Raw genomic sequence first — 27,614 nt, forward strand, 5'->3', positions numbered from 1 at the left:
CTTTTTTCCTCTTCAAGACAACTTGCATCCCTTCTTCCCATGGTGCTGTCACTTCGGCTATGATGATAAACTTTGAGGACCCACCCAGGAACAAGCTTGCATTGCATCCGCAGGTCAGATAAGGATGAACAATAGTCGGATTACCACAAGGCTATGGGGAACTGCAGCAGATAGCAGCACATATAGACAAACAACCATTCACACTCACATTCATACCTATGGACAATTTGGAGTAGCCAATTAGCCGAGCATGTTTTTGGAATGTGGGAGGAAGGCGGAGTACCCGGAGAAAACGCACGCATGCACGGGGAGAACATGCAAACTCCACACAGAGATGGCCGAGGGCGGAATTGAACTCGGGTTTCCTAGCTGTGAGGCCTGCACAAATAGACTTGAGACTTTTACACCTACAGAGAGCAGAAGGATTAGGAAATTAATAAATCAAAAGGAAAAGGCAAGATTAACAGCACTATTGAAAACAACACATTGTAGCTGCCAAATAGTGTTCCTATATCAGTAATGCATTTGAGTTATCTGTAATTACATTTACAAAATGTACAAAATGTACATTTTGAAATACTGACAACATATTTGTGCAATGCCATTTGTTATGTGTACTACTACTTTTTCATATAAAACAATGACGAATGTTTAATGCAATAAATACACCAACATGGGGTTAGGTTTCTGGGTCATAAAAGTGAGAAACTCCGCTACTATCTGGATTGGACGCTCGCGTTGACAGTTCAGCCGCGGTGCATTATGGTTCTTGTAGTTTACTATCTCCTGTCAGCGCAAGTAGGCAGTTAGCGGTTCCGCATTGAGGACTACAGAGCTCCGGGTGCCGGGACAGATGCTGCTCGCCGTGTCAGTGCTTCACAGAGGAGCCGTACGGAGCCGCACTAAGCTCCTTTTTTACGACTTCGACGCCGCTAAAAGTTGATCAATTGAACCATGCAGTCCGAATCGGGAATAGTTCCCGACTTCGATGATGGAGAGGACTTACAAGAGGAACCCAAAACGTATTACGAGCTGAAGAGCCAGCCCTTGAAAAGCAGGTCAGTAGTTATTTGGCACGTTGAGGTGGTTTTGGTGTTTAGGTGATAATGAGCCCACATATCTCCCGTAAAGTGCTCGTTGGGCTTGGGTTATGGGTCAGAGCACTTCTCCTTGTTGATGTTTTTTTGTGTGTTGGCACACTGTTATGCAACATTTGGGTGTTGTCTTGTTAACATCCACTTCAAATATTAGCCCAGAGAGAGTAGACAGGTCAGAGTTCAGCTAGATGCTCCTCAGCCTAACATAGAAAACTACTGGACATCAAAACATTCAGTATTATGCTGAAATGTACTCTTGTAGTTCAACTCCTAAAACACTTTTTTTATTATCTATTTTTTGTGTATTGCATTGTTTTTGTGCAATATCATTTTAATGCTGTAGATTGTTTCAGAGCACACAGAACTAAGCCAAGTATATTACATTTATAAGTACTGTATGTGCACATGTATACAAATTACCATTATACCTTAATGCAATATGAAGATACAGTAAACCTCGGATATATCGGACTCGGATATATCGGAAATTCGCTCACAACGGACAGATAAAAAAGAACCAATTTTTCTGTAATGCATTTCCAATAAAAATTCATTGCATATATCGGATTTTTTTATAACGGATTTCTCCTATTTCGGACAAAATCTCCAGTCCCGTTCCAATTTCCCTCGCATATATCGGATGGCCGCATCGTGTCTTTCTCCTGGCTCCAGATTTAGGACAAATATAAAAGTGAGTGACGTCAATAATACTAGCACAGCAGTGAATGAGATCTTAACCTCACTATTGGAAATAACGTAGGCCTGACGGGCGTAACAGGGCCTAGCTTAATTAACAATTTGTTATGCTCAGAGTCCAATAAAGTTAAATTCTCATTACCTTACGTCTCTTTTCATTGCCCAGTCCAGGTACATTGGAAACATAGTCAAAGAAGTGCCTTTTTATAACTGATAAAATCCGATTTACGCATATACCGGATATAAATCCGATATACAGTAAAGTCTTGTTATATCGATATCGGTTAAAACGAATTACTACTTATTACGATACTATTTTCATTTCCCGGCAAATTTCTAGTCTTTTATGATACGTATAATTAGCTCCGTTAGTACGATACCCGGTTATTATGATAATCCGGTTACTAGGATGCCATTTTCATCTCCTGCCAGCCAATTTGGTCTGCTTATATCGATACAAAAGCAGCTTAAATCAATCTTTGCTTAAGGATTTCAATACCAAAAAAGAACACGGCGAACGGCTGCTTCCAGTCAACTTCATTTTTCACACTTCCACCACCAGAGTGCAGCACACACAGTGGAAAACACCCGTCCCTCCTCCGGGTGGCAACAGCTTGCCTATCGATAGTACCGCGGTGAATTATGTCCCGGTAACCGGTAATCACTACAGCGTAAGTTTATTTTTATTTACTGTAGTACAAAATTCATTGTAGTACAAAAGCATGCTAGATACGCAATCCATGAACTCAAGGAGAAAATTACATGCCATATCAAAGATCCGCCCACTTTTAATGCAGTTCGGCGCAGGATCGGATATATGGATAGTCCGGTTATATCGGTATTTTTTCCGACTCCCGAGAATATCGATATAACGAGACTTTACTGTATGTGTAAAACGGACATTTTCCAGTATACGCATATAACGGATTTCGCTTATATCGGACAAAACCAGTGGGAACAATTGAATCCGATATATCCGAGGTTTACTGTACATTGTATTTCTTTGCATATGCATGTGATCAACAGTGAAAAAAAACGTTAAACCGGCCATATAAGTTACATCAGAACAGCACGTCTTTGCTTAGTGTGGCACATAACTACAGTAGTTGCTGTCGCTGTGACGTAACGGATGCTTGCGAAACTTGCCTCCGTGTAACAACGGTGATGATGATGTCGTGCATGAACTGTGAGGTCTTGCAGTTAGAATGTTGTCTGCTTAACAAAACCATGACCCTATTGTCACAGCCAGACGCGGCGAGGACAGAACGCCACTGTTTTGGCCTCACAGAGATCTTATTGCACATGTTTTGGGGAGATTCCAGTTTGTCTTGTGTCCGCTCTGCATCTTCACATTTTATTGCAGATTTGACACTTTTTTTTCTATTCTCTGGTTTTGTGTATGGCTGAAAAAAAAAGCTAATTTCTTCATTTGTGAAATGTCATTATAATGTCTGATACATACAAATGGAGGATAACAGTGTTTTTAGTTGACAAATGGTGACATGAATAAGAAATATGGCAGAAGAAGCTGCTCCACTTCTGGGAATCACAAACTATTTGATCTAATGTCATTTTATTTGGTTCATGTGAGCCCACTTCCTCATCAGATCACATGGTACTAACCCAGCATGTGAATAGTCTGATGACTGTTGGGGGATTTTGTTGTGTTACAGTGAGTTTGAAGACTTACTTGACCCGTCAGATGTGTTTGTGATGCTCGTTTCTGAATTTTCTTAAAAAAAAAAAAGTTCTCTTCTCACATCATGTTCTCTCACTGTGTATCCGTTTGACAGGAAACTCTGTCTCCTTTCCTCCACACTCCAGACTTTGTGCTTTATATAGATGTGACACAGCCAGTGAAATTTGTCTTCTATGCAGTGTAAATAAGGTGTTTAAATTTAGCATCAGATGTGTTATTTCTAAAATCGGGGCGTTTTTTAACACTCACATCACTTCTGAATGTCAGCTCATGAGAAGAACTGATGCTGAAAGACTGGAGCTAAGCTCTCCTACGCACAGGCTTCATTTAAGTTGGGTTTTTTTTTTTCCATTTATGCATGCATACAGTTGTCCCTCATAGCATCACATTCAAAAATATTGAAAGACAATTATAGTTATTTATTTTTATGATATTGATTATTTTATTTTATGGGCGGCATGGCGGTCAAGTAGTTTGCGCACGGACCTCACAGCTAGGAGACCACATTCCAAAACATGCTAGGATAAATTGGTGACTCCAAATTGTCCATATGTAGGTATGAATGTGAGTGTGAATGGTTGTTTGTCTATATGTGCCCTGTGATTGGCTGGCGACCAGTCCAGGGTGTACCCGGCCTCTCGCCCAAAGAGGGTAGAAAATAGGTATAAGTCATGTGACATTGATGAAAGATGACATTAGATTTTATTACCATCACACTGCATGTAGTGAAAATAAGTTCTCCTCCCATTCCGTGTGGAAGTGGTATATTTTTGGCTTCTTACTTTGTCCTTCTTCGCAACTTGAAACCCTTTCTTAAGTTCAGAATAAATAAATTGGAGGCTAACTAGGTAGCTTGGTAGTATGCTATATTTAAAGTGGCGTAAAGTCCCTGCAGTGACATCGGACAGACAGTCATCCAACGTTTATGAAACGTATCAGTGCTACATACTGTAAAACTGTTGAATGTGTGTAGCTGAGACACTGACGGGTTCATGTGACTAAACTGTGCAGACCAACCACTCACCAGTAGAGACTCGTATGAGCAAGAGAAACAGTTATTCTATCTTTGTGTGTTTGGAATCTGTGAGTCGGTGGGAAGTACGTCTCAGGTACACCCCCTCCCCAGCTTGGGTTTGCTTAGATGGGGGTTGGTCCCCTCTCTGGGACTCTGCATGGCGATTGGAGAGAGCGGGCTGGGCCCAGGAGCCTCCCACCTCTGACACACTTTCAGCACTGCACCAAGCGGCATGACTTTCACTGGGCTCCAAGGGCGGGTGGTGCGCCTTCAGGAATAAACAAACAAACATGGAGGCCATCAGAGTGCAAGTGTACAGACCCTGCTCATTTGACTGTGTGTGAGTATGGCGGCACAGCAGCTCGGAAAGTACTGGCATGTGTTAAAGCTGTCCATTTTTGAAGTGATGTTTGTATCTATGGTCATTTTAGCATGCGTAGTTTGTGTTGAATAATCATTTGCCCCCCCCCCAGATTAACTAATTAATTAACTATTAACTGATTACATGCAAATGGTCTCCATACACTTACTTTAAAACACTAGAAGTCTCTCCATGTTTGCTGTTTTTTATGAGGCTGTTATACCATTAGTGTCCAACAGATAGCACTATTTATTATTGTTAGAGGTTTCAAAGGGTATGGACACCTGTACTGTACTGTGCATGCTGGACTTTTTTGGAATTTTAACCATCATCCACAATCCTTATGTGAGGCATGAACACATATGTCTTATCTTTTCTGTGTGTTCTAAATATATAAAACACCTAAAAATAGACGTATTAAGATGTTTATTACTACACATATATGAACCACTTATTTCTTCTATAAAGTTTTCTGAAATAGTCACCAAAAATAATTAACATTATTTACATATCATTAGCTTATATTATCATTATAATCACAATAAATACATATAAATCGGAACAGTTCATTTCCAATTTGTAGTGCAATAATGAATAATAGAGCGGGCGAGTGGTTAGCGAGTAAGCCACACAGCGAGGAGACCCGAGTTCGATTCCACCCTATGTGTGGAGTTTGCATGTTCTCCTCGTGCGTGCGTGGGTTTTCTCCGGCTTTACTCAGGCTTTCTCCCACATTCCAAAAACATGCTAGGTTAATTAGCGACTCCAAATTGTCCATAGGTATGAATGTGAGTGTGAATGGTTGTTTGTCTATATGTGCCCTGTGATTGGCTGGCGACCAGTCCAGGATGTACCCCGCCTCTCGCCCGAAGACAGCTGGGATAGGCTCCAGCACGCCTGTGACCCTTGTGAGGATAAGTGGAAATAAATAATAATAATACATAATAATAATAGAAGAGCAGACACGCATACATGCATTAATATCAATTTATCAAGGACATCATAATTATCTAGCTGTTTTTTTTATTAGTAAGTCGATTTATCCATTATCGTGACAGGCCTAGTTTTGAGCATATTAACAACATAAATTTGTATAAGCTCGTATAAGCTCAATGTGCACTAAAAAGTAAGTTGAAGTTTGAAAGGTTCTTTTTTTATCACCACTTGATGGCAGCAGCTGGCCGCCATCACAAGGCACAGAGCTTTCTGCATTGTGCACTAAACCTGCAACGGTTGCTGAATCATGCATCCAAGAGGATGCCTTACATCGTACGTGGATGTGGACCCAGATCATCTTTTTTCGATTTGCATGTTGTCATGTACTTTAGTTTCTTTAAAAATGTAAATATACTCATGGGCCGCCCTACCCTTTTATTCGTGGTGTTCCCAACCATGCAATACACTGTTTTTGTGTATTTAATTTAATTTGGCTGTTATTTAACCATAACCCTGACCTAATACCGAGTTTAGTGACTGATTCAGCAAGTTTGATGGTAGAACAAGTGCTCCCTAGGTTGTCCGTCTGCTGTGTGAAGTCTTATTCCTTTTATTGAAGTCACTGGTTAATTAAGGCATTTAGCTAGAAGGCTAATGATGTAGATCATCATGTGACCATTCCTGAAGAGATGGTTTTTTTTTTTTTTTACCCATTCTCCTTGAGAAGACTGCTTGTTTCTCCAACCACAGAGAAGCTGTTAAATGTTCATGCGTGCCTGGAGGTGTTGCTGCGCTTCCGTTTTGTTACTGCATCCGAGGTGAAGAAGAATGTATTCACACCCAATTTGACTTGAAGGGTTTTACGACTATTTGCAGTATTAATTAATTAATTAATTAATTAATGCAATGCAAGTAAAAAATGCAGTTTTTTTTTAAATAGTAACAGTAATGATGAGTAGATAACCTTCTGTGTCCGTCAGTCCTCTAAAAGCAATTAATAACAGACTGAGAAGATGATAGCAATGATATCAACAATCTAGATCTTCCAGAATCTGCACCTATTCCATTTATTTATATTTCCTTGGATTTCCAAAACGGTTCCCATCGATGCTGAGGCTTCTCACTCCTCAGCAGGAGTGACATAAATGCTTGCGACATAAATGCTATGCTGTGCAAATTCTGCCTTCCAATAAGTAGTTGGAAATGTATAAAGACTTAACTGTGAAGAATTTACTGTGCCTTCTAAAAGGCATTAGAAAACATTAAAACATGAATTTACTTCTAGTATGTCATTGTGCACACAGGAATTGTTGACCAGGGATCAAAAAATATTAAATAAAACAAAGAAAATTTTTATTCTTTTAGGCATTGGGAACAAAACAAATGCGAAAAATTAAACATTAGATCCAGTGACTTGGATTTGAAATTCTGTGAAGAAAGAAACACAATCACTCTTGCAGACAAAGGACTTATGCATATGAGCTTTAAAGCAGCTTCTAGGTTTTAGGTGAAGTACAAAGCAACCAGAACTAAGCTAGACATAAAAATAAAGGTCAACAGAAGTCCTTTGTTCAGCAGTAATTCAAGTCCATCTATTAATTTATTAATCAATACTGGGCACCTAGTTTGATTGATCTCTTGTTGTTCAGTATTTTTAGGCACAGATTCAAATATCGACGTTTATTATCAACTCCTATAGTTGGGTTCGCACCTAGCGGCACAATACATTAAAACAGACTGTTCAGAAATACAGCTGAATAGGTGCAGATTCTGGAAAAACTAGAAAGCTTTTTCTGCTAGTTATTGTGTGTAGCTGCTCTATAGGGGTGCACAACTCAATACAAAGGGCTGAAAAATGAGCTTAATAGGTCCCCTTTAAACCAGGCTCACGGCGAGTTAGAGCAGAGACAGTTAGAAACACGTTAGCAAGAAACGGAAGAACCAATCAATGAGTTTGTGTGCTGTCTAAAGGGAAACAGGCCTCAGCTTGAATGTCTGTTTCCCTCTGGTCTCTCTTTGTATCGTGTAACGTTGTTTTTAGAGAGTAAACACCGCAGGGGACCAAAACTGCCTTTTGAAGAAGTACAACGGACATGTCCCTCTTATGATTTTACTGCCCATCCCTCCAAGCAAATAATCATGTGCATGTGTTTTGGCCTCTTAAGGCCTCCTCGATCATTCAATGGTCCCAGGTTGATAATCACATCAGAAATATCATTCAGTTCAATTGAGTTTGCTTCAGACTGTAAATTCTGTCACCAAATATAGTGCCTTAATAAGCCAAAATTATTTTGATTCAGTTAGACTTGATAAACTGGTCAGCAATGTTCATGCTACCTTAATTTTATTAGGATAGTACCAAAAAAATACATTCACGCATGCATTATTCATGAATGCTTTGAGCGATATTGATATTCAACTTCGATACTACACTTCAATATCAGAAGTGCATAATGACAAAAGAATAAATTTAAAAAAAAATACTGTATATAACCTTGTGGAGGCAATATTTAAATAACCCAGATAAGTCATGATTAACAAATTAATGACCATTTACTTCATCTGCTTCTTCCCTTGGTAATTGCCAAACATCTATCTATGTATTTTTTGCTCTTGACCAGTGTTCAGTGGGTGTGTCTTCAGACAATGAGATTATGTTCATCGGCGGGAGAGAAGGAGGGGGGAATTATGGTATGTTAAGGGCTCAACACCCACTGAATACATGGCAGACCGAAGCTGTGTTTGACTCTGCTGGCTAATTAGTCCGATTACTGCACAGCTGGATTGGCCAGACGTTTTGCTGAGTTTTATCAAAAGGATCACTCACTCGTTGAAGGCTTCATCCCGACAACTTCTGCTTCACCAGAGTCTCTCTATTTTAGGAGCACTGGACTCTGTCTGGGGAGTAGGCGTCTAGGTTTTAAAGACAGTGGGAAAACCTGAAAAAGCCCCTGTTGTTCCTCTTTTTCTAATGTAAAACCATTGCTGAATTTAGCTCAAAGATGGGGTCTGTTTCGCTGTCAATGAGACTCATTTTTATCGAAAGTCTTTGCATCTTATGTGTATACTGGTGTAATACTCTTTGGTGGTAGTAGTAATGCAAGCATCAAGTATTACAGCTGCAAAATCACCCAATGATAATGTTTTTTTTATTATTTCCTCCTTGGCTCAAGCCACACCCCTACACGAAGCTACATGGGAATGGTTTCAATAGTTTTTTTCTATAATCCTCAACACAAACAAACGGATAAAGACTTATCCATTAAATTAGTAATAATTAGAGGTTTGGGGAGAGATTGAAATGGGACGGTATTTCTCGTTTAGCAGAAAAAGCTGTCTCTCCTGAGACGGTATGGCATTGCTACTGCAAATGATAATACTTGTAATATGGAAGTGGTAGTGCATGAGTCAGGATTGGAACCGCACATTAAGTATGTTGCGAACACTACAAACCATTGCATGCAATCTAAGATGGCCTCAGGTTTTCCCCCCCTGTCACTCGTTGGCTCAGGTGGGTGAACTCATCAGAGTTCAGCAGCTGTAGTAATTGTACACGTACTTCTTTTCAGATCAACCTCGATCAAAACATGTGCTATTCGTATATATTTCGGAAGTTTACTACTTCCTGATTCTGCATTCGAAGCATCATGGGAAGGGTTGTAAACCAGTAATTTTCAACAAATCGTCAGGTGTGTCATGAGGAATTATTCAATATCACTTTTTTTAATTAACATGTATTAATAATTTTCTGCAAATATTATGTCATTGTCGCGTGTCATTGGTGTAACGACTGGCAGAGCAATGTGATATTCGTCTGTGTGGCAACACGAGCTGATTGCCTCATTCCTCTAATAGACTTAACGATGCACGTGAGAGGTAGTGGTGACATGTTGTAACATTGTTGGTTAAAAATTAGTATGCGGATCAAAAGGATCTGCTGTGGCGAGTCCGTAATCAGGAAAAAACTGAAAGAAGCAAATAATGTTGGTTATTGGTGTGCCGCAAAATTTTTCCAACGTAAAAAACGTGCCGTGGTTCAAAAAAGGTTGAAAAAACACTGGCGTAAACAAACCTAATCTACTCCAATCCGCAATCTATTTTACATGTTTCTTTACATAACTCCACATCAAAATAAACGATGACTCGTAGCAACTACAAGTGCTGTTATTATATAAATGTTTAGACTTTTAATTAAGGCAATTAAGGCTTTTGATTAAGGAAGATGTAGTCACCAATGCCATTCCAATTGCATTATTAATGTAATATATTATTTGACCCCTTTATTTTGTTAACACAATTATACAGTAACAGCGTTCTTGCGTGTGTTCAAAACATCTGTTGATGGTTAAGACGAACTGTGAGAAAGACTAAACATGCCGCTTTCGTCCTTATTTCACTCAGAACTTGCATGATGCCAGCAGGCATTATAAAACGCTCAATTGCATGAACAAACCAGGAAAGCTGTTTAAAAAAAAAAAAAGCTGTTTAACCGGGTGGGGGAAGGGGATTGGACCTACAGCTTGTGCTCACTGTCAGCACACTGTGACATCACAAAGAGTCGGTGTTGGAAAAAAAACTCTTGGAAAACGAGCTTTTAACTTATTTCCAGATGCACAAACCTCATTATCTGAAACCGTGGCATCGCTTAACACAAGGATACAACATTCTAACATTTAATGTATTAGAACAAAATAGAAAAACATTTATTCCCATCATGTTGAAAATTGTAAAAAAAAAAATTGTATTGAGTTGATGGTGCTTTTTATCTGTTATGTGATTTACTTCAAAAAAGTAAACTGTACAAAAACAGTACTAATCAGGTGTTATTTACGCTAACCATTTACTTTCTCCTGGTTCCCTCCTTCATATTTGCTCTCCATCACTGCTAATCTCTCTCTTTTGCTTGACCTCTTTCTCTCTTCATCTGACCTCTCTCTGCCCTCTCGGTTCACTTTAAAGTTTACGCTCTTCTTTTCACATTTTCACCCCCCCCCCTCCCCGCCCTCTTTTGCTGCGTCTGTCTTGCCTAATTCACCAAGCATCATTCTCTCCCTCTGCAGCAGCAGCAGCCGCCCGTCGGAGCAGCATGGCTCCTCCAAGCCTCCGCTCGGCTCCTCGGCCACGACCTCACGCATCTTGCTGCGACAACAGCTGATGCGGGAGCAGCTTCAGGAGCAGGAACGGCGAGAGCAGCGGAGGCAGCGGGCCTCCCAGTACACACAAACCACAGCCACACAGACACCCGCCATCAATGTCACCGTCCCTGCCCCGCCCGCTGCCCAGGTGCCCATGGAGGTGCTGAAGGTAAGACGCACTCCGATTCTGGTGTTTGATGCTGGGCAGCGCAGAAGAAAGGAAAATATGACACGTAGTTTTGATTATTCACTGATAATATTTCCATCCCTGGAATCGGCATGTGTCATTGCTGCAGTCTGCAGTGTATTTATAGACTGTATTGACTGTGTAGACAGTCAAGCAATAACGGATTTACTATGAGTGTGCATAAAAAAAGAAGACCAGGGGTGAGTGAAGTGTGTTAGAATGTGTATATGGGGATTATCTTTCTTGAGAGAATTCCTCTTTAATGCATGCTGTGCTTCCAGCCATTTGGATTTAGCCATCTTTAATCCTATTTGCTCAGCTACATTCACATCTTTTCATAGCTTTGATTCCCTGGCAGTGCGAGGGCCAGGAGACTCTTAAGGTATTTCTGTACAAGTGGAGGCTGTTGTGTTTTGAGGGCGCATTTTAACACCACTCTTTGGTAAGTTTCCTTTTTGCCCTGTTGTCGTGAAAATATGGATAAGAAGTTTATTTGCCTGGTATTTATAATCATGTTACTATAGTATTTTTCTGCAGTGTGGTGTGGCTGTTTCGTATTGGAATTTAACTGCTGTTTTTTTTAAAGTGTTTGTAAAAGTACTTTTGGTGATTTTTTTTCTGTGCTTGTCAAGATTTTTTTTAATGTGCTAATATTTTAATAATCACTGCAGAACAGCATTTTAACAACATTTTAATTTTAATTATTTTTCTTGAAAGACTAAATGAAAAAGGCAAGATTTTTTTAAATGTGCTAATATTTTAATAATCACTGCAGAACAGCATTTTAATAACATTTTAATTTTAATTATTTTTCTTGAAAGACTAAATGAAAAAGGCAAGACTTTTTTAAATGTGCTAATATTTTAATAATCACTGCAGAACAGCATTTTAATTTTAATTATTTTTCTTGAAAGACTAAATGAAAAAAGCAGTCATTTTGATGCCAAGTTTTTTATTTAGAAAAAATGTCAGGATTTAAAAAAAATATTCGTTTGTAATCATCACACCAGAACGACACTGGATTTTAGTTTTAATTATTTTTCATTAACGACTAACACTCACTGAAAAGGAAAAGTTATGCACACATTTTTATGGCATGTTTTTCATTTAGAATTTAAAAAAATATTAATAATGTGTAAAGTTTGCAGGAATACGTCCCTTCATTACAATTATAACATCTACTATTTTAAATTGTTGGCATGTTTGCAACATTAGTTGATGGATTTAGTTGATGCTCTGATTATAAGACATCAAAGTTGTATAATCGCACATTGGGGCTGTTATAAAGGGCCAATCCACTGGCAGCTATTGAGTAATCTTTGTTGAACTAAATCCATCCACAGCACATTGAGAGATTTCATGGTTGCTTGCTCAGCCACACTTTCATCACCCTTGCATGTGTGTGGGTGGCATGGGCCAGCTATGGCGCTCCAACACAAGTACAGTATACGGGGCGGCAAACACCGCTTCCCTCACGCAGCATCAACATAATCTGCAGCGCTTTGAGAGCTTTAGGGCACCCCCCTCCTCGAACCCTCACCTTGTGTACAATACACCGAGTTGAAGTTATTTTTTCTGGTTTGGCAAGAGCTTACAGACATTCTTCGCTGACTGAAGTCGTCAAATGAAAAAAAGCCGTTCCAGCTTGGCGCTGTTGAGCTGGGTTAACCTACTCCCCCTGTCTGTGGCTAGATTAACAGAGTGCGCGCTAAGATCAGGGGTACCAGGCAGAGCTGCTGGACCTCAAAAAGTGCAAACATTAAGCTCAGATGAGTTTATCTAAAGACTGATTGGACCCTTAATTAACCAAGTGACCTCTGACCTCCCGGGGTATAAGCAAGGGATCAGTTTAGCGATCAAGACAAAGGAGAGCACTGCCTTGCCACACACCGAACACTAATTCAGTGAAGAATGCTCATAATTAGCCCGCAACGCTTTCATTCCATGGCATATTTAAGAGAAAAAAAAAGTACTTACAGTGGAACCTCGGTTAGCATAATTTGTTACAGAAGGTCCGTCTCTAACCGCACTGGCCATCAACGGAACACAATTTTCCCATATGAAATAATGTAAACCCAGTTAATCGTTTTGAGAAAGCCAAAAATGGTTAAAACACAATTGGACACAGCATATTAACATATTAACTAACCAGAGACTGCATACAAACCGAGGCAAAATTTTGGTGTACCAACACTTCAGATAAAACATAACTATTTTCAGGGTGTAAACAAAAGAAACCGCATTGGTTAGTAAAATAGTATTCATTTCTGAAACTTACACATACATAAATCTGGGTGTTTAAGTAGCCCAACGACTTTTGCAGCGATGATCACCAAATGCTGCTCGTCTACCTGCAAACGCAGTTGTCCTCTAAGCAAAACAGTTGTTCCAACAAGACCCACAGAGTATGTTTCACTGTCACGCAAAAGTGACAAGCCTAAAAAATACTCACATGTCCCCCTTCAAAAGTACAGTGGTTCGCTTTGTGCATGTTAAATAGTACCTCCGACTCTTAATGTCGTGTGTTGCGGACACCCTCGGGGGGCTGTTGATGGTTCCAAAACCATCTGAAAGACAACAAGCCATCTTGTTTGCCGTGGTTGCAGATGTCAGTTAGTTGTGCGTCTTTCATTTTTCCATCCTTTCCAACATAGACTCACATTTTACTGAAATCTTTACTGAAATGAGTCTCGACAGTACGTATTTTATTTAACATTTGTCCACTGTATTTTAACAAAAACTGTATTGTGTATTGACAACCGATATGAATATAACCAATTAGGGTTGGGTGATATTTTTTATGTACCGATATACCGGTATGTATTCTTCCAATGATGGGAAAATGACTTATACCGGCATAAATGAGAAACGTAAACAAGCCTCGTTAATGATTTTGCGCCACAGCGGACATATAAGATGAATGAAATGCTGTCATCGTGAGGAGTAGGAATGTTCTACCCACAGACTGTGGGCGTGCCTTGAGGCGGGCTGTGGGTGGAATACATCAAAACAAACCGTTTTTGCGGCTAGTATGAATTCCAAAGAAATACAGCTGGAATAGGTGCAGATTCTGGAAGAACTATAAAGCTTTGTGTGTAGCTGCTCTATAGGAGTCCACAACTTAATGAGCATAATATGTGTCCTTTAACAGTGCAAAACACTGATTGCACTAATGAATCCGGAAATGATACAAAAATGTAACCAAACAAACCGTGAGCTCATTGTGTGATTTAACGCAGCATGAGGACGATTTGAAGACTGTTTATTGTGAACGTGAACTCATAGCGTGATAAATATGATAAACAAACATTCACGATTTAATGGATTCATGGAAATGCCATGTTTAAAATTTTAATAATTAAAACAATATTTATTTACCATTTTTAAGTGTTTTGTGGTTTATCTGAGGGGTTTTCAAATTGCAGCACAGAGATCATCCCCTCAGAGACTTTTGTTTCCTGGAGCATATTTTGTGGTGTTTTTCCCCTCACCCGAAACTCTGCTCACTCTACATGCTCACACAAGGAACTAAAAATCAATTCATTTAGTTTTCGACATCATTAAAGTTACATCCAACCACTTTTCGCCTACCTCTGCTGGACCCTTGCAGCTGCATCCGTGGCCCTCTGAACCGACCCCCGCATCTGTGTCCTCTGCATCCTGGAGAGGAGACAAAATGCCGGCACTCATCAGTCAGATTGGCACCACTGCTGAAATCAGTGTGCATAACACGCATTGCAAGCATGGTGCGTTCAAGCGCTGAGCTCTCATTGGACAGCTGAACTGAACATTTGGAAACACTGGCAAGTTGAATGGCCAGCTCTCTTCCAACCCTTTTTTATGAGATACATTACCTCGCTATAATCTCCTGGAAATTATATGGTGACATATAATACACATTCCGAATACTACAGGAGGTGTACTTTCATGGATGACTAAGGAAAGTAAAAAATATTCACTATACAATATTAAAGAGGACGTGTTATGCTCATTTTTCAGCCCTTTGTATTGAGTTGTATATTGCAGCTACACACTGTACATAAAGCTTTCTAGATATTCCAGAATCTACACCTATTCCAGTTGGATTTCTTTGGATTTCGTGCTTCCTGCGAAAACTGTCTGTTTTAATTTATTCCACCCACGGCCTGCATCCAAGCATGCCCACTGCGCTGTGGTTGGTCAAACTGTCGAGTGCTTAGAAGGACTTCTGGTTTGCTGCGAATCCACTTTATAGGAGTTGATAATATTATAATAAACGGTGATTTACTTTTTTAAAAGTTCCGCTTTTAACATACAGCCATATGGGTTGGAACCCAAATCCAATCCAGATGTTGGAACTGGACAGTCCAAAGTTTCTCAAGAAAATAGGTTACTTCAAAACATCTCTCAATGTTAAGTCGCTTTAGCGTTAGGGTTTCTACAGCATCAGTAATGTGTAATTTTTATTGCAGGCCTTCCAGTGGTGGGAAACTGCTATTAGCAACCCCATTGCCTGTATGCACACTCTATAATGCTACACAGACAACCGCTTTTGTTCCATTACTTACACAAAATAAACAGTTAGGACACTGATCAATTGTTTTGACTCTTCCACACAACCACAAAGTCACGTTGGAAAGGCGTCAGTCTTCAGCTGCAGTTTGTCGGCTAGTCCAGCTGCATACTAGTAGTTTTGCTGGTAGGGAATCAGGAACTCCAACCACTTGTGCCTGATGGTGGCGTCTTTAAGAATTGTAAACATATATGTCTTTCCCAGCAATTGCCATTGCCAGCAATGTAAACACAGGGGGAGGGCAGACAGTGTGAAAGAGCATTTTGAGCCATCCCAAACTTCTCTCAGGGTTCACTTCCAAATGTGCAAACATCATTATCTGAAACTTTGAGATCATTTAACCCGAGAATACAACATTCTAACTACATTTATAAGTCAGAAAAGTGGGAAAATGTGCTTGTCATTTGTGCTTGTTTGCATGTGGACATGCACATTTTACAGGTCAAGTACAATATAGTAATCTGAACTAGACCTCTGAACAACAACATTCAGTACCGTATGGGAAGGAATGTGGCGGCGAAGCAAGTTGGTGAGGTAACAGGGGGACTGGTTGTGAAGGGCTCTGTAGGTTATAAGGATTTTGAAGTGAGTGCGCTGAGGGAACCAGGAGCTAGGGGAGCTCCTGGAGGACATGGGTGATGTGGTCACAGGAGCTTTTGTATTCTGTATATTCATTCATTCATTTTTTAACGCTTATCCTCACGAGGGTCGCGGGGTGCTGGAGCCTATCCCAGCTGTCTTCGGGCGAGAGGCGGGGTACACCCTGGACTGGTCGCCAGCCAATCACAGTGCACATATAGACAAACAACCATTCACACTCACATTCATACCTATGGACAATTTGGAGTCGCCAATTAACCTAGCATGTTTTTGGAACGTGGGGGGAAACCGGAGAAAACCCCCTGAGAAAACGCACACAGAGATGGCCGAGGGTGGAATTGAACTCGGGTCTCCTGGCTGTGAGGCCTGCGTGCTAACCACTTGAACACGGTGCAGCCTTTATTCTGTATAAATTGAAGTTTATTGAGAACTTTGGAAGATGAACCATAGTAAATGAACCGTTGTAATTAAAATAATTAATTCACAGATAATTGAATTAATTCTTTGTTCAAATTCATGAGATAACAAAAATTCAAAAGTTCAACTGCCAGAAGTCTAAAGTTCATTCACGTGCTAGTGAATCCCATTCTTTGCCAGAGGCTTATTGAAGTTCCTCTTAGTAAGTCATTGATGAGCTGTAAATGTCTCTACATCCCCCCCCCCCTACCCAATCAGCGTTGTCGGCTTTACAACCCCATAATGGCAAATTGCAGCCCAAGATGATGCGAAACATACCTGCGGGACGTGTGTTAACACACCTCACATGGGCACTGGGACAATGATATTGTATCCCAGCGTGAAGAAGAGATTGTTTGTGCTCTTGTGACAGTCATAGAAACACAGGAGCTGATTGTGTGGAATGAAAGCATGGAGGTTAAGGGAATACTAAGACAGAGCTGCCAAATAATGCTTATAATTAAAAATAAATCATCTTTTAAACAAGCCGTCGCAGTGCGACCATGCAAAAAATGTTTGTTTTGGGTTTTGTTTTTTTGGTCCCCGCATTCATCGTGTGTGGCTTTCAGCCTCATCATAGCAATCCTAACCTTGGCAACATGTTATTGGTTATTGACCATGTCTGATTTTTTAAAAAATAAATAAATGAGACACACAAGGGGATTGATGCAGAAAACAAAAGGTACACTGTAATAGGCTTCTTTATGCTGTGCTGATGTGGGCTCGGTTGCCAAGCATCCATGGTTAAAAAAACTGGATGGGGCCAAGTAAAAAGCCTTAGGCAGGTTTCAACTGAAGAGGTGGCCCTAGCTTAAACAAAGGCACTAGCTGTTAGTGCAGCATCCTCACATCAAGTGATACGCCATAAAGGAATAACTTCAGTTTTTACATGAAACAACACAAATATAAAAAGGCTCTTTGTGTCCACCGGCATTCTCTAACATGCATAACTAATGAAGGGTTTTTTTCTCTACATTTAAAGATGAGTCGGCAGTGGCTGTGCTCACAGCTGGCTCAGTCTTTAACTGAAGGAAGTAGTGTCATTCCTTCATACTGTAGCTCGGAACTTAGTTTTACACTGACAATTTTAGCTTGGACATCCTAAAGAAGTATAAATAATGCTTCAGATGCTTGGATATCACCCTTATGAGGTATGTGTGGAACATTTGTTTCAATATTTTTAGCATCATCGCATTAAACAATTCAGACATAGGACAGGTTTGACTTTTACGTATGAACTTGTACTCTGCGTAGCTGCTCTAAGTTTTATTATTTACTGAAAAATCAAATGAAACTGTAGCCAAAGGATGGGAAATTGCAGCACTGTGATATGAACAGATTTAGGAACTTGATGCGTTTTGTGTTTTTTTTTTTTCAAATAGCATCTATGTCATTACAATGGTTAGGTTAAATCACCAGGCTAATGTTGTATGGTTCAAACTCGTCTGTCGAAACTATGCTGCACACTGAATTGATTAGGGCTGCAACTCACGATTATTTTCTCAAGTCGATTAATCAAGTTAACAACTAGGTCCTAGATCATGGGTGTCCAACCTCCACACAGAGATGCCCAACGGAGATTCGAACCCAGAGCTTTAAGATCTCCTGACTGTGGGCCAACATGCTAATACATTAAAATTCACTGTGGTGATATAAAACAAAGTTGGCGTAAAATCCACGCTTGTTTTAAACAATGAGCTGTTCCACTTTTTGGAGTTATCTTTAAACTTTTCAAAATACTTCCACACTTTTGGCGGAGTAGTAGCATGATGCAGTAAGTCAGTGGATGTTGACGATCTTCCTAGCGTTCAAAGCTAATCCGATCTTTTGGATTGTGCCACTTAATGGTAATGGTTTTATTTCATTTGAACATGCATCAGATTACAATTGAATGCATCACATAATCAGTTCACAGTTCCACATGTCCAAAAGGAGTAGGAAGAAGCAAAGCTTATTAAATCTTACCCCTCCATCTGGTACTTTTACAATCAGTAACTGTTACATTTGTTCACTTCCTGCTTTTCATGATACAGTTTAAGGTTTTTTTTTTTAAATAATGTACCTCGTACCGAAGTATGAGGTGATATGACCATACAGTGACATAATGTGTACCATAGTACATAAGTGTCAATATAGTGATATATATAGCACATCATGACTGGTTCAAGACTCTTAAGGGGGTGATTTCATTCATGCATTGTAAATATAGGTCTTCTGTTAAACACATATGTCATTTTCATTTCTTTATTAGAACAAATTAAGCTATTTTTCTATCAAAAGTAGACTATTAGTACATCCTTGATTGATTCAGAGTCCTCCGAATCGAATAGTATTCCAAGATGTTAACGTAAGGAAAATAAAAGTCAAAATATTATGGGAATAAAGTCACAATGTTGTCATTGTGTTTGGCTTTTTTCCCCAGGTGCAGACTCACCTGGAGAACCCGACCAAGTATCACATCCAGCGCTCGCAGCAGCAGCAGGTCAAGCAGTACCTGGGAAAGCTTGGCTCGCAGGTGTTGAGCTTGCCCTGCCCCAACCAGTCCTCTGACCACGGGGGCATGCCGCCAGGGCCAGGAAACAGTGCCCCCAACAGCCCTATGGCCTTACTGACCCTGAACTCTAATTGCGAGAAAGAGGTGACTGCTTTTGCTCAATTCCTGATGAACACCCATTTTTATCGAGGCCTTTACTTAAATAGCATTCTCTGGATTTAGATGGATGATGTCATCGACGATATTATTAGTCTGGAGTCCAGTTACAGTGATGACATCCTCGGCCTGATGGACCCAGGGCTTCAAATGGCCAACACGGTATGTCCTTAACCAGATGGTGGGGGGGTTGCATTTTAAAATAGTTTTATGTAATGAACCAATAACCGTGCTCCTCATAATTTGTGGATCAGGCCTAACACCTCTGTTCCCACTTTAGATCCCGGTTCCGAGCAACCTGATAGATATGTATGGAAATCAAGGCATGCCCCAGCAAGGTCTGCCTATCAGCAACTCCTGTCCTGCCAACCTGCCCAACATCAAAAGGGAATACTCGGGTAAGTGTCCTACCCAAAATGATGTCTCAATGCTGTAAGATGCCTTAGTCCAGAATCTCAGTTGTCATCATTAATTCCAATAAGTCCAATAAGAACCAAAACGTATGAAAACAGATACACATGCAAAAACACACACAAAAAAAAAATACAGGCAATAATTTTAAGCTAAATACATATAAATTTAGCAGCACTTATACTTTTCTGATTATCTACTGATGAGTGGAGGGGCGAGGGACAAGGTTTCTACCTTTACATTACAATCCTAAAACACTGTTTTCATACTTTGGTATGAGTTCTTTCTTGAACTCAATATTGTTTCTCACATTCTTTATCAAAGATATGGCACTCGCAACTTTCTTTGCCGTTTCACTGAACACTCACTGAACAGAGTGCTTTTGAACGTCTCATCAGCGCATGGTGCACACAGGATGGAAGGCGACAGAAACTGACTTGTTCATCGTTCTGTGAACTATCCACATTCAGTACACAGACACACATAATTCAAGGATACCCTGAACGAATTCTGTCTATCCCCATTTTTTTCAGACATTGAGTCACCTTCTGTATATGTGGATAATCAAGACGATAACTGGCAATAATTCTTACCAAACTGCATTGTCTTTTATGTTCATCACGATACTAAACACAACAATATCTGTCCCATAGTGTCGCAATCTCCGGCGATCATGCACATGCTGGATAAGTCTGGATCCTGTGGAAAATTTGACAACTATCAGCGACCTGAAGGATTTCCTGTTGGTACGTGCGTTTTTTTTAACTTCCAAATATAAACCTTCCATTAGCACGTGCACTGACCTCTGTGTCTTCCAGAAGCTGAGGTAAGAGCTCTGGCTAAGGAGAGACAAAAAAAGGACAACCACAACTTGAGTGAGTTAGGCAATTAATTAATTCATTGGAGGAGAATGGCTTTGGCGTCACTGGTGGATTTTGTTTAATAATATATTTTTGTTTTTTTTTCTTTTTTAGTCGAGAGAAGACGACGGTTTAACATCAATGACCGAATTAAGGAACTGGGAACTTTAATTCCAAAGTCAAACGACCCGTAAGTTAGCCCTTTATACAGGCAATTGACTTATACAGTACTGTTGTAAAGGAAGAGTCATAACAGAAACTTTGTGAATCCAGCTGAGCTATTCACTATTATTGTTATTAATGCATTACTTTTCCTTTTAATTACACATAGCTACTCATATCTTCCGTATTTATTTTAGTTTTGTCTTTTTTAGCCTTCAGGTTATCATGGATTTATTGCATTTCACTATTTCCGATGGGCGTGCATTTTGTTGCTTGGTCACCTGTCCTTAAAGCACAGTTAGTTATGCAAAATGGCAAATATTAGCCTTGTGTTTTCCCACCCATGGCTAAAGGCCAGCAAGGAGCTGTAGTCTGAACTCAGTTCAGCAATATATTTTCCAATTTAATAGTTAAATTTGACTAGACTACTTCATCACCGTGGAAGTTCCAAAGCAGCTTTGAGATCAATGGTTGTTCTTTTTCCTGACTGATGCTAAAAGAGCTGCACACAGTCAGTCCACGGCTGGACTATTCTTGTTTTTCTCAGCATATAAAATGGGAAACAAAAAAATGTTACACCAACAAGCCGCCAGAAGAGCTAACAACAGTGTCAAATTGATATCTGGGGGAAGAAAAAAAAAGGAGGGGGCTGTGGGGGGGACTGGAACCACAGGATGGCTCATTCTAGACACTGACCCTGTAATGTTGTACGTCATGGCTGTGTTACTAAAGACCGGAACGCTATCTACCATCACAGCCTGGGGCAACATCCTGATGTTTCAGTGTAAACAAGGAAGAGGAGCTATGGTGGAGCCTTATTTACGGTGGTGTCTCACAACATCTGTGCAAAAGGCGCCTCAATCCGTGTCACGCTAGCAATATTGTCTCAGCAGTTTCCTTAATGTCTGACATTAATGGATATGTGTGACTGTGCTTTTTAGAGACATGCGCTGGAACAAAGGCACCATACTCAAGGCATCTGTGGACTACATCAGGAAGCTACAGCGAGAGCAGCTAAGGGCCAAAGAACTGGACAGCCGTCAAAGGAAGCTTGAAAATGCCAATCGGCATCTTATGCTGAGGATACAGGTACAGGAATGCATCATTTTATTTAGGGCTGTCAATTAATTAAAATGTTCTCCCCGTGGGTTTACTCCGGGTACTCCGGTTTCCTCCCACATTCCAAAAACATGCTCGGTTAATTGGCCACTCCAAATTGTCCATAGGTATGAATGTGAGTGTGAATGGTTGTTTGTCTATATGTGCCCTGTGATTGGCTGCCGACCAGTCCAGGGCGTACCCCGCCTCTCGCCCAAAGACAGCTGGGATAGGCTCCAGCATACCCCGCGACCCTCGTGAGGAAAAAGTGGTAGAAAATGAATTAATTAATTAAAATATTTAATCGTGATTAATCACACTGGCCAAAGTTAACTCACAATTAATCGCATTAATCGCAGATAGAAATACGTTCTTATCTATAATAAGTAGGGGAAGTCTCTTTGTGATTCAGTGTGCAACTACAACGATAATTACATCAAATTTTATGTAAAAGGATATCAATTTCGGAACTAGGGGCGTTATTTAAAACAATACAGTCAGCAAGCATATTTTTGTAATACTATTGGTCTGTATTTTGATCATTTTAAACATTAGCAGCACATTTCACAGATTTCATATCCAGTGCAATTTCCGTCAACAACAGCAGCAGCGTGTCAAGCGCGTGTCTTTTTGTTACTGCTTATCATGGCCGACTTTGTGAGAGACGCCACCGCCACACGGCGTGTCGTCTGAAGACATGGGCAGCCACTTTGCAGTGTAGCATCTGACCTTTTATGAGCGCCGGGAAGCATCAATGAAGCAAACAATTCAACATGCCAAGTCCTCAGATCCGCAGACAGTGTCTACTGGCCCGTCGTCTTGGTGTCAGGCAGCTGATTTCCAGATACGATGAATCAAGCCAGCGGACCTTGCATGAATTGTCAGATCATGTGTTTGCTGGCTAGCAAAGCAATTCTTTCTACTCCACTGCATTTAGCTGACAGGTTTATCTTCTATTTACATTCACTTGAAGATTTTACACTGTGGTCAATCTATTAGGGCTTTTACGCAGCACCGCACTGTAAAGAAATTACAAATGACTATATTATCAGAGGTCTCAAACACGCGGCCCGTGGGCCAAATGTGGCCCGCAGGACACTAGTTCGAGGCCCCCGCCTTGATATGAAAGTTTAGTGCGGCCCGCGCAAGTTTGATATGGATGCTGTATGGTATCATGTACCCAGAAAAAATTATTACGTTTGATTAATGTTCATGTTAAAGGTTAAATAACTGTTAATAGTTATCCTCCCTATCCGTGTGGAAGTGGTAAGTTTTTGGCTATTTAAGGTTAAAGGAAATAACTTGAAGGCTACCGTTTAGGTCGCTAGCTCTCTAGTTTGCGAGTTAGCATGCGTCTCAAGACCCTGCAGTTGCGCAATATGTTGTAAATAAAAAGAGTATAAATGTGACTATAGTCGTGTTTTGTCATGTCTACACGGCTCTAATAATGCTTTGTTCATTTTAATCTGAAAAGAATAATTTGTCTACCCACCAACTATATGTGGTTTCTTAAGGTTTTTATTATTTGCCGTTTTATTATTATTATATTTATTTATTTATTACTGATTGACTGATTTTCTTTATTCTTGATTTGTTTATTTATATATTTTTCATCTTATTTTGTGTAGAAAAATAAAAAGTAAGATATTTGAGAACAGAGGAATGTTTTATCAGAGCTTTTCTTGTAGAAAATTGGAACCAAAGCAAAGTTTTAAAAAAAAAATTGTTTTTAATAAATGCATTTTTTTGGAAAACCTGATGCGGCCCAGTCTCACCCAGACCCGAGCTCCAGTGGCCCCCCAAGTAAATTGAGTTTGAGACCCCTGATATTATAGTGCTGTAAACATACACAAGCATACAGTACAGTGTACAATGATATATGAATATATGAATGATCCATATGTGTGTGGTCTGCAGGAGTTAGAGATGCAGGCTCGAGCTCACGGCCTGGTGCTCGCATCCTCAGCACTCTGCTCAGCTGACCTTGGGGGTCGGAGCATCAAGCAGGAGTCCACTCTGGAGGACTGTCACCAGGACCTGTACACACTCCACCCTCATCCGCATCACCAGCACCACCCCGACTGTACCCCTGACCCCCCTGGCACGCTGGAGTACAACGAGGGCCACCCCAATTTCTCAGACGGGCACTACGGCGTTCACTGCAAGCCGGCCTCCAAGCTCAACGACATCCTCATGGAAGATAACATATCACCGGTGCGAGGGGGGGACCCTTTGCTCTCATCGGTCTCCCCAGACACCTCAAAGGACAGCAGTCGTAAAAGCAGTGTAAGCATGGATGAGAATGAGCAGGTCTGTTAGCACCCCCTACTGGCTGCTGGAGGTTCTCACCCTCTCTATCACTTTTGTGTCTGTGTGTTTACACTACGGTTTCAATATTTTTGCCTTCTTTTTTTGTGATATTTGTATCTTTTCAAGCCCTCAAGCTTGAGTTGAAGAACTGATGTTTGCTTTAATCAAACCTTTTATGACAATGAGGTACATATGTAGACTTTTATATGTAAAAGAAAACACATTTATTGTACGGTAGCGGCTAAATTATGTTTTTTGTGTTGATTCCAAGGGGAAATGTTGAATTATAGTGAGATATATCTTGTGTGGAGAAAACACTTTTTAAATCACTAGCAATAATAGAAGGAATATATGTTCATTACTATCGTGCTTTACACTCCTCCTGTCTTAGAACTTGAACGTGCAGATGCCTTATTGACAGTTTTGTATCGCTATCAACACGCTGTAGTTGCCAGTTGTAATGCCAATGGAATCTTCTTGATGCACAAATATTAATCACTTGTATGTAAGCATATTTATGTATCTAAAGGAATTTGTTCATACATTCCTCCTTTAAGTTAATTTATATTTAAAAAAAAAACATAAATATAAGCAATTGTATTCGGTGTTGTAGCAAAACAATCCAGTTTTTCAGAGTTTCTCCACAGTGATGCTTTGTAGCTGTGCTTTAGAAAGGAATAGCAGACTTCCAGACAAGTGATGAATGAAAGGAAAGTGGGGATCAATAAAGACACAAAAATGAATCATCAGTTGAAATGGAATTGAAGAGAAAAAAACAGTATATTTGGCCTTTAACCCCAGCTACCTCACTTGACAGCAAAGTGCATTATCATTAAAATAGGATGTGACTCATGCACTACAGATGAATTGTGCAGAACTGATTCACGGATCCAACTTGGCTGTTCAGCAGACTTTGCCGAATCAAAAATTTGGTTTGATTCCCAAATATGTTACAAAGTTTAAAAGAACAAACTGCACCAAAAAGTGGGTTTTTTTTTCACAATTACAAAGTAAACATCATAAAAATGTTGCGTCTTGGAGAAACAACATCAACAATGTTTAAGTCTTCTGGGGCTTCCCACAGGAAGCCCACCTCGCACTATGAATAGTTAGAGCAATCCCCATTATGCAAACATGATTTTATGAAGGAGTATAAGGAGACTGGATTTTGAATCACTGGAATTTATTTTGTTTTGGTATTATTCCATATTTATTCATTGAGTAACTATTGTATTTGGCTTTTCAAACATACAGAATATACAATATAGGAAGGTTTATTTTCAACGTTGTGTTGATGTTTTCAGCAGTTGTAGCACAAGCATGCTTTTGTTCACCCGCCTGGTTACAGCTCAGCCTCCATGTTTAGCAGTCGAACCCTACATGGAGTCACATGGTGACCGTGTCAAGATGTGGTACTCAAAGTGGATCTTTTTAAAACGATGTAAGTGCCTTGTTGTTGTGTCTGTTGCCCTGCTGATGTATACTGACAGATTTTTACTGGTGTTTCGGGGCTTCCTGCTTTCGGAAGAATGTCAAGCTGCTTTACTCCAAAAGGCTCTCCGACATGGAAGCGTAGGATTTGTTGTTTTGTTTTTTTTAATCGGTATATGGTGTTGCTTGTTAAAAATGAATAAACCAATGATGTGTTTGAATGAATAATCATAGACAGTGTCATGTACAAACTCCAAAAAACAACCATAATTTTTTCACTGATTAAAACTTCAGCTATTCTTGTTTAATATATATTTTATATACATATTTTGGGAGGGTGAAACATTTTGTATGATATTTTTTCCTTATGTCAATGTTCAATCAATTATCCCTGGCTATAATGTCCTGTTGGTTAAAGTCAGACTTCAGAAGTTAAACATACATTAATGCATCATTATATTTATATAATGTTATTTATTTAGTGTTGAACACTTGTGTAATCCCCAAACCATACCACTTCCAGAATGTGACAAAGTTTCTGCAAGCTGTAGCATATTTTCTCATGCCGAAATAAAACCATAATGATCTGCAATCCAGTTGAATACGATGAAAAAGTGCCCTTATACACAAACTTTGACTGAAACTACATCAGTTTTTTTTTTTACATGACCTAAAAAAAGCAACCCTCTGTCGTTTAAGTTTATGGCACATGTGAAATAAAAATTCAAGTGTGTTCTTGTTTCCTTGCCATTATTACTGCATACACTGAGCACTGAACTCAAACTTAATTTGCATAAAAACAGTAGTTCAAAAATGTGTTGTATTCATTATTGATATTGCATATCACCCAAAATTCACAACCATTCTAAAGGTTGCCAGATTCAGACCAGAAGTCAACTCTTCACAAAAGCCTTCTAGACCTTCCAGATTCTGCACCTAGTTTCTGATGTATTTTTTTCTCATTAAATTCAATGCAATAGTCATTTATTGACTGTATGAGTATAACCAACCTAGCAACAGCGTTATCACTGTTGCTAGGCAGCCATATATCCAACTGCCAACTTTAATTAACAACGCCCAAAGTGAAAAACTAACTTCACCATGGTAAAGTAAATAGAGTAACGCGGTGTGGTCAACTTCCTGGCTAAAGCTAGCATTAAAGTCAGGTAAAGTACACAGCATTAGTTAGCAGGACATTTGAATTTGGCTACCTTATCCACAGTATAAAGTATCATTTATTTGCTGCTTCAACGCTGGCATGCCGCCTCTTTTTATTGTTTAGCTTACCTGATTGGTTGAAAGAAGTCCAGCGTAGCCGGTCAAAAAACGCGGTGAACAGTCAAGTGTCTCCCCGCCATTTTTCGTCGGATGTTATGCCGCTAACATGAGGGCCAATCACCAAAAGTAGGCACCGGAAGTTAAAAAATGAACACTTCCGGGAGAATCGGAATGTTTTAAAAAGTATTTTTAAAAAATATTTTTAAAGTAACTTGTAAAACGAATTATATTTATTATATTATTTATTATATTATATATAAAATGAATTATATTTATATCTCTTTCTTATGGCGACTTAAATTCGAGCACACTGGGACTTTTCAGCACGTCGTGTCCATGTTCCCTTCAATGCACAAAATTAAACGTCCTTTTTGGGAAAGATGACAACATTCTCTCAGCTCTCTACTCCACGCCTCATGCATGTTTTATTCATTATATAGTATTTGTTTTAGACATGCTACAAGTTACGTGGAACATCATGTGGTTACATAAAGCAGAGCTTATTAAATCATACCCTTACATATTGACCAATATTTTATTAGCTTACATTTTGTCATTTCACTTCCTGGGTGGAAAAAATGGGACTCATGCAACATAAAACACCGCTTTTCTTAGCGATAGCACACTTCTGATATCTCCATGGCCAGCTCAAGAAGTTCTGCTGAGTCCTGGCAGGAGTT

The 27,614-nt window shown here is 39.7% G+C and overlaps 1 protein-coding gene and 1 long non-coding RNA gene across 3 annotated transcripts; one reads left to right on the plus strand and one right to left on the minus strand.

Annotated features, from left to right (window-relative positions):
* Positions 1-832: 832 nt before the first annotated feature.
* mitfb (melanocyte inducing transcription factor b) lies at positions 833-26,389 on the plus strand. Of its 2 annotated transcripts, none has more exons than XM_058051389.2 (10): positions 833-1,058; positions 10,865-11,108; positions 19,157-19,372; positions 19,451-19,546; positions 19,665-19,782; positions 20,449-20,541; positions 20,614-20,670; positions 20,770-20,845; positions 21,759-21,906; positions 23,833-26,389. In XM_058051389.2, the coding sequence occupies exons 1-10, from the start codon at positions 955-957 to the stop codon at positions 24,232-24,234; spliced, it is 1,554 nt and encodes a 517-aa protein (XP_057907372.2). In that variant the 5' UTR covers positions 833-954; the 3' UTR covers positions 24,235-26,389. The 2 variants fall into 2 exon arrangements, with proteins under 2 accessions (XP_057907372.2, XP_057907373.2); XM_058051390.2 differs by having other exon boundaries at positions 20,617-20,670.
* On the minus strand, positions 4,149-27,046 carry LOC131104333 (uncharacterized). The gene is made up of 3 exons (XR_009119774.2): positions 26,944-27,046; positions 14,718-14,786; positions 4,149-4,775 (listed from the first exon to the last, which is right to left on the minus strand). It is a non-coding gene; the product is annotated as an uncharacterized LOC131104333 (long non-coding RNA).
* Positions 27,047-27,614: the final 568 nt, after the last annotated feature.

The sequence above is a fragment of the Doryrhamphus excisus genome, linkage group LG15 (genome assembly GCF_037039965.1).
Source record: "Doryrhamphus excisus strain RoL-2023G ecotype Guam linkage group LG15, RoL_Dexc_Guam_v1.1, whole genome shotgun sequence".
Lineage (NCBI taxonomy): Eukaryota > Metazoa > Chordata > Actinopteri > Syngnathiformes > Syngnathidae > Doryrhamphus > Doryrhamphus excisus.

What these genes read in the sequence shown, in the direction of transcription:
- mitfb (XM_058051389.2), top strand. Translation starts at nt 955, where the DNA reads ATGCAGTCCGAATCGGGAATAGTTCCCGACTTCGATGATGGAGAGGAC. An exon ending in TGCCCATGGAGGTGCTGAAG is followed by an intron (nt 11,109 to 19,156) that starts GTAAGACGCACT and finishes TTTTTTCCCCAG; the next exon opens with GTGCAGACTCACCTGGAGAA. An exon ending in ATTCCAAAGTCAAACGACCC is followed by an intron (nt 20,846 to 21,758) that starts GTAAGTTAGCCC and finishes TGTGCTTTTTAG; the next exon opens with AGACATGCGCTGGAACAAAG.